The sequence below is a fragment of the Otolemur garnettii genome, unplaced genomic scaffold, assembly GCF_000181295.1.
Source record: "Otolemur garnettii isolate 467f Iridium unplaced genomic scaffold, OtoGar3 scaffold00014, whole genome shotgun sequence".
NCBI lineage: Eukaryota > Metazoa > Chordata > Mammalia > Primates > Galagidae > Otolemur > Otolemur garnettii.
In genome coordinates, this window is record NW_003852409.1 from 14,859,749 (window position 1) to 14,867,006 (window position 7,258).

General features: G+C 42.6%; 1 protein-coding gene across 3 annotated transcripts in view; it reads right to left on the minus strand.

Moving 5' to 3' along the window:
- KIAA0368 (KIAA0368 ortholog) overlaps positions 1 to 7,258 on the minus strand; it is a 137,862-nt gene that overhangs the window by 35,733 nt on the left and 94,871 nt on the right. For all 3 annotated transcript variants that reach the window (XM_012802426.2, XM_023510479.1, XM_023510480.1), the window contains 4 exons: positions 6,819 to 6,981; positions 6,240 to 6,412; positions 4,441 to 4,542; positions 3,030 to 3,153 (listed from right to left, as the gene is read on the minus strand). In XM_012802426.2, the coding sequence (XP_012657880.2) occupies positions 3,030 to 3,153; positions 4,441 to 4,542; positions 6,240 to 6,412; positions 6,819 to 6,981 (562 nt within the window). The remainder of the gene's footprint in view (positions 1 to 3,029; positions 3,154 to 4,440; positions 4,543 to 6,239; positions 6,413 to 6,818; positions 6,982 to 7,258) is intronic.

Here is a 7,258-nt window from a genome sequence, read left to right on the forward strand (position 1 = left end):
TCCTGGGTAAGTGTCTGCCATGGAGAGCCATCCTGGGTAAATGTCTGCTGTGGAGAGCCGTCCTGGGTAAGTGTCTTCCGTGGAGAGCCATCCTGGGTAAATGTCTGCTGTAGAGAGCTGTCCCGGGTAAGTGTCTGCCGTGGAGAGCCGTCCTGAGTTAGTGTCTGCTGTGGAGAGCTGTCCTGGGTTAGTGTCTGCTGTGGAGAGCTGTCCTGGGTTAGTGTTTGCTGTGGAGAGCAGTCCCAGGTTAGCGTCTGCCATGGAGAGCCGTCCTGGGTAAGTGTCTGCCGTGGAGAGCCGTCCTAAGTTAGTGTCTGCTGTGGAGAGCTGTCCTGGGTTAGTGTTTGCTGTGGAGAGCAGTCCCAGGTTAGCGTCTGCCATGGAGAGCTGTCCTGGATTACTGTTTGCATGGAGAACCGTCCTGTGTTAGTGTTTGATGTGGAGAGCCGTCCTGGGCAAATGTTCGAGGTGGAAAGCTGTTCTGTCTGCCACAGGGTGTCTGGCTGCCTCTACCCATTGGAAACTAGTAGCACCCACCCTCCCCCATGTCCTGATGTTACCAAATGTTCCCAGTGAGGCTAAAATCTCACTCCTTCGGGCTCTACCCATTGGAAACTAGTAGCACCCACCCTCCCCATGTCCTGATGTTACCAAATGTTCCCAGTGAGGCTAAAATCTCACTCCTTCGGGCTCAAGGCCTATAGCTCAGTGGCTAGGGCACCAGTCACATACACAGGAGCTGGAGGGTTCAAATCTAGCCCGAGCCTGTCAAACAGCAATGACAACTACAACTAAAAAATAGTTGGGCATTGTGGCAGGTGCCTGTAGTCCCAGGTACTTGGGAAGCTGAGGCAAGAGAATAGCTTAAGCCCAAGAGCTTGAGGTTTCTGTGAGCCGTTAACACCACAGCACTGTACCCAGGGTGACGTAGTGAGACTCTGTCTCCAAAAAAAAAAAAAAAACTCACTCCTCAAAAAGCACAGCTTTACATTTAAATCTTTCAAGAGTCATCTGTACTCATGGTCAAACTTCCCTCTCTTAATTTTTTTGAGCCCACTCCAGGCTTTTAACTTCTTTTCTCCACAGTAATTACTCTTAAAAGTCACCCAATTACCTTCCTGTTGCTAAATCCAACATCACTTCTCAGCCCTCACATCCTAACTGACTTATTAGCAGGATATGACTCAGTCCACTCCCTCACACTCCTCACCCCTTCACAGCTCCTCACTAATCTCCTTACTTTGAGAACTCAAGCAACCATAATTCTAGCCACCTGCAGTTCTGCTATCTGGGTGACTACAATTACCAAATTAACAAGCCCTTTTTCTATCCCAGAGTGTGCCAGGTGTCACATGCTAGAGATGAGATAGAGCATCTAAGACTCAGGCCCTAACTAACTTCTCTACTAACATTCCAAAGGCTGAGTAGTGCTCAGATGAGAAAGACACACACAACACACATGATCAAAGTGCAGGCCCAACATCCAGCATCGCCTACATCTTCACAGTATTCTGTTTTCCTTTCCCTAAACAGACAAAAATAGGAGAATCTCAACATTTTAATGGACAATTTGAGATTCTTATGAATGAATAAAAAACCTGAATAGGATCTAATCTTCCAAGAAGACTTTGAGGACACAGAGAAGTCCAGAAGTATGAAGACAGGCATGGACACCTCTCTCTTAACCTTTATTTGCGTAAGGCACTACATAAACCACAGACTCAGAAACCTGTCCCTCATAGCAAATCCATTCCTGCCTGTGAGCGCTGCCGTGGCATCCAGCTTCCAGCATCACCTCTCACGTGCAACCTGACAGTTTCTACTTCATGTCTGATTGTCTCTCATCAGCAATACCCTGCCTGAGTGTCTTCTTCCTTCTATACAAACTTCTTGCCTTGCTTCATATGTGTTCAAAGAAAAGGCTGAAAGAACTGATTCTAACTCAGCTTTCATTAGTCCATAGTTCTCCTAATAAGAGTGCAAGCAAAAGCGTGTTTTTCTACTTCCTCTTGATGGTGGTTAATTAAATGATAGGTGAACAAGTAACTGCAGAGTGAAATACTAACTATAACACTAAGTCCAATAGCTAATGATGGAATACAATTCACAAAGGAATAGATACCATGAGAACACTAACTTCTTATTTCCTCAACTGAGAAGATACGATATAAAAACTTGGATATTTTTCCTTTTGTTTTGAAGATTTTTTTTTAATTCTGGTTCAACTGCTGAAATATACTTCATTGCCAAATTCAAATAAATCACAGCATATCTGAAATCACTCTATCTGTAACATATAATCAGAAACCACATACTCCTTTGCATCTGGAGCATTGGCAGAAGGCAATAAAGCTTAACTGTATACTAAAGGATTAGGGAACACACAACTTGGAAACTGCTATACTTCAAGTTCTGAAATTGCCTAACTACCACAATCCTCATGAAAAGAGCACAGGCTAGGCCGGGCGTGGTGGCTCATGTCTGTGATCCTAGCACTCTAGGAGAATCAGGCGGGTGGACTGCCTGAGCTCATAGGTTTGAGACCAGCCCGAGCCAGAGCATGACCTCTTCTCAAAAAATAGCCTGGGGTTGTGGTGGATGCCTGTAGTCGCACTTACTTGGTAGGCTGAGGCAAGAGAATCGTTTGAAAAAAAGAGAGAGAGAGAGAATTGCTTGAGCCCAAGAGTTTGAGGTTGCTGTGAGCTATGATGGCATGGCACTCTACCAAGGGTGACAAAATGAGACTCTGTCTAAAAAAAAAAGAAAAGACAAAACAAGACAAGAAAAGAGCACAAGCTTGAAGATGATCCAAAGCTAACTCTTTGGCTTGCTTGCCAAAGGACCAGAAAAGTTCTCATTCATTTCACATGCATTCTTTTTTTAGTCAACTATTTCTCTAGACTGAGCTAAATTGGTAGGATAGACGTAAATATTTGAAAAAGAGGATTTTTTTTCTTTTTTGCCTCAAATCCAATAAAGAGAGAAGGGTTACTTGACAATTATAAATCAAGCAGCCAAGTATCTGGTACCAGCGAGAGGAGTATACTCTTCTTCAGTCACTAGCCAGGCATCCCGGGCAGCCACAGAGCTGGTCCCGATTGCAGCGCTGGTGATGGCTTCACCGATGGTGAACTGAAGTTCTATCTGCTTGGCCTGCAGCAAAGGAAACGAACACCACGAATGAGAAAAACATTTCCGCAAAACGTCCATTTCTACATCCTAACAGTCTGTCTCTGAGCACACTTGGTTTTCACTCTTTTGCCCAGCTTGCGTTCAGCTAACATGTTCACAAGTGGAGTAGGGTGAGGGCTTCACTGTCTTCACTGTAAGAATGACGTGAAGATCTTTTATCAAGGCTGTGCCATCCTCCTCATCCTCAGGAGAGAATCACTAAGACTGTTTATGAGTGTTTCTTCCACTTTAAAAATACTGAATTAGAGATCCAGAGCCTTGAATTCTAAAATCAGCTCTTGCTCTCCGCTGCCTCAACCTCAACCTCAACCTCAACTCTCCCCTCACCTCCCTCCCCATCCTTTAAGGCTTAGCAGCAAACTTTCCTTTAAAAAACCTGCACAACTCTCCCTGGCAGAAACACACCCTCCTTTGTAATCCTACCGCCTTCCCTGCAGATGACCCTCCATTCAGCCATGTATCCTACCAGTACTTTCTGAGGTCCTACACCATTACCAATCACACTGCTAGGCACTTGTTTTAGAACAGTGGACGAAAAAATTGCCTTCAGTCTTATGGACAATTGGAAATTGATAAATGTTGTGTAAAATAATGACAAGTCTTTATGTGCAGCCCACCAGTAAAATTTTTAGAGTATGCATCCTCAATAAATGCATATATATCTTCAAAAAAAAAAAAATGACAAGTCATGACAGCAGAAATAACTGAAAGACGTACTGTTGTGTGACAGGTCCAGAAGGCTTCTCAAAGAGCCCAGCAACAATACGAGAAGGAAGGAAGTATGGTGCTTTCAGAACCTCAGGGCGAAGACGGCCGAAGAGGCTAACACACAACAATGTGAGCTTATGTCAAGAATCAAAGCCAGAGCGGGTAGGGCCCAGGCCAGGCCACGCTGAGACACGCAGCACAGTCCATTAGCATTTGCCTACTTCTCCACTACACGGGGTATCTGGAGGACAGAGCAGCAGGCATACCAGCACCCACTCCCCACATCTGGCTGATGGGGTAGGTTCCCTGCAACACTGTGCTTTACTCAGAAATTATAAGAAAAGGTCTTTCCCTCATAGGGGATTTAGTCAACACTATGCCTAACACAGTGATAAGCCCTAAGTTAGCACTCAAAGGTAAGTTTGTGGCGAATGAATGAATCAATAAAAGTTTAATTTAAAAAATCCAACAGCACACAAAACTGTACCTAAAAAATGCCTTTTGCTTGAATAACTAACAATCAGGTAGCAATATAAATACCTCCACAGAATCCATCAGACCTTGCAAGAGGAGTTTCTGGTGAGGAAAATCTCCATCCCCAACTGGAAAATACCCCAGGGTCTGGATTGCTCGTTCTTTCATCTGGAGGAACACAGAAGTTTTTCTTTTAAGCAAAATATACAGCAACTTTACCCCAAAAGAGTGCTTCCAAAATGAGAGGACAGGGAGGGGCATTCTAATGGACCAGTACCTAAGCTTTCATAAAAACATCTGATTTCACAGGAGTATGTCTATAAGACACTAGAGGCAAAAATACATAAAACGGAATTCACTGGCCCAGTGCCGTAGCACAGTGATTATTATGGTGCCAGCCTGAGCCTGCAAAATAACAATGACAACTGCAACAAAAAATAGCCAGGCATTGTGACAGGCACCTGCAGTCCCAGGTACTTGGGAGGCTGAGGCAAGAGAACCACTTAACGGTGGCGCCTATAGCTCATACGGCTAAGGTGCCAGCCACATACACCAGAGCTGGTGGGTTCAAATCTGGCCTGAGCCTACCAAACAATGACAACTACAACCAAAAAATAGCTGGGTATTGTGGCGGGCACCTGTAGTCCCAGCTACTCAGGAGGCTGAGGCAAGAGAATCGTTTAAGCCCAAGAGCTGGAGGTTGCTGTGAGCTGTGACTCCACAGCACCATACTCAGGGTGATAGCCTAAGGCTCTGTATCAAAAAAAAAAAAAAAGAGAGAGAATCACTTAAGCCCAAGAGTTTGAGATTGTTGTGAGCTGTGACACCACAGCACTCTACCGAGAGCAACATAGTAAGACTCTTTCTCAAAAAATAAATAAATAAATAAAACCGAATCCACTGAGAATTCACAGCTGCAAAGAATAGAGAAAAAAGCCTGTAACTAGGCTGAACTTTGAAACTGAGGAGCTAGGGCCCAATAACATCTTGACCACTGTAGGAGCCTTTACAGTTGTGTGACCTTAGGCAAGTTTCTTCACCTCTCTGTGACTCTGTTTCCTCGTGTTGTCATACAGAGATGGCAACTGTGCCTACTTCACTAGTTCTTCTGGAAGATTTAATTAATTAATGCATGAAAAGTACTTAGTATACTCCCTGGCACATTCTATGCGCGCTTGCCAATGATTAGTTAACAATAAGTACTAAAATTACACTGTGTGATCTTCTCAAAAAGTTTTAAACAGCTGCTACAGCAAGAATAAGATTATCATGTTGATTAAACTTGTAGTACATTGATGCTTCTGCTCATTAAATCACCAGCTACCTCAATATTAAGGTGCTTTTTATCACAACAAATGTATTTTAAAATCTATGAAAATATTTAAGTAAAAATAAAAAACATAAATATCTTCTCCCTCAGATTATGCACACTGCTTACTGACTCTCATACTTATTAAAACCCAACTGGTTTTAGGAGGTGATGGTTTACATCTGGTCTAAAATTACAAAAAATGTAAAACTAGTAACATTTTATTACTCACCATTTACATGACAAAAAAGACTTCCTGATGAACTTAATACTTCACTAGAGCTTAATAAAGGCCTAAATTAGAATAACTGGTTCAAAAGATGTACACATAAAGGTTGTACAGAAATGCTCCTCTATCACGCGACCCGCAGGAACTATATTAAAGGGCCACGACATTAGGAAGGTGGAGAACCTCTGCTCTATAATTTAATCACTCTTTGCCATTAAATCCTTCGTTCAATTGCAATGCCATCTATCCTCATTGTCATTTGGTTTTGCTCACTTATGAACAGAAAAACAGAAATCCAGAAAGGAAGGAAGAAAAAAAGAAACTTGCCTTATTTGTTTCTTTACTGGAAGGTATTCTATTTAGTAAACTTTCTACAAGATGCAATTTGGAAAAGCCAGATCCCTCACTTGGGATTGGGAGAGGACCATTTCTTCCGATTTCACCCAGGGCTGTACAGGCAGCAATTGCCAGGAGGGGAGATGTACTATCCAAAAATGAGCCTGTAAGCACATTTAAACGAAACAGAGAATAATATACTACTATCCTTGTGATCCAAAGCAACCAGCAATGCACTCAAGATTTTTTTAAAGAAGCAAAATTTAAGAGTGTACAATATCTTCAGTTGACAATTTGTTAACATTTATCCAGTTAAGAGACACCATGCAACATAGTATTCTTTTTCAATGTATAAATTTTTCCCTATAACAGAATCATTCCCGTTATATAAAAGCATGTAGAAAAAATATATACAGAATAAAATAAGAGTTTATTCAGCATCAACTAAGTTTTTGTGGAAAAACGGTGTGCTTTAAAGTGCAATGGTATAAAAAGAAATTAAAATGCCATATTAAAACTTAACGTAATTCAAAATTGCAATAGCCAAGCCAGCATAAAGAAATTAATTACCTATTGTTTCTGTGGCACTCTGGATGAGCTCCTCTTGTTCAGGCAGGAAATCAGCATTTCTCCCCAGGTCTTGCTGCTCCACAATTCTCATTTTCTTTTTAGCCAAATACCTTCCCACTGTGAATCCCAAAGCAAGCAGGGATCCATGCTGTATCTCTGGGCTCTAAGTATAATAACACAATAGCTTATGTCTCTGGCTCTTTCTCATGTGCACAGCACAGACTGAAATAACTGTGTGTTTATTAGAATTGCCTCTCCAATAAAACACAAAGCCTAAAGATAAGTGAACACCTGAGGTTCCCCGGGATGACAAGGAACCAAGCTTAAGAAACAATGGAGGCTCGGCGCCTGTAGCTCAACCGGCTAGGGCGCCAGCCACGTACACCTAAGGTGGCGGGTTCGGATCCCCAGCCCGGACCCGCCAAACAACAATGATGGCT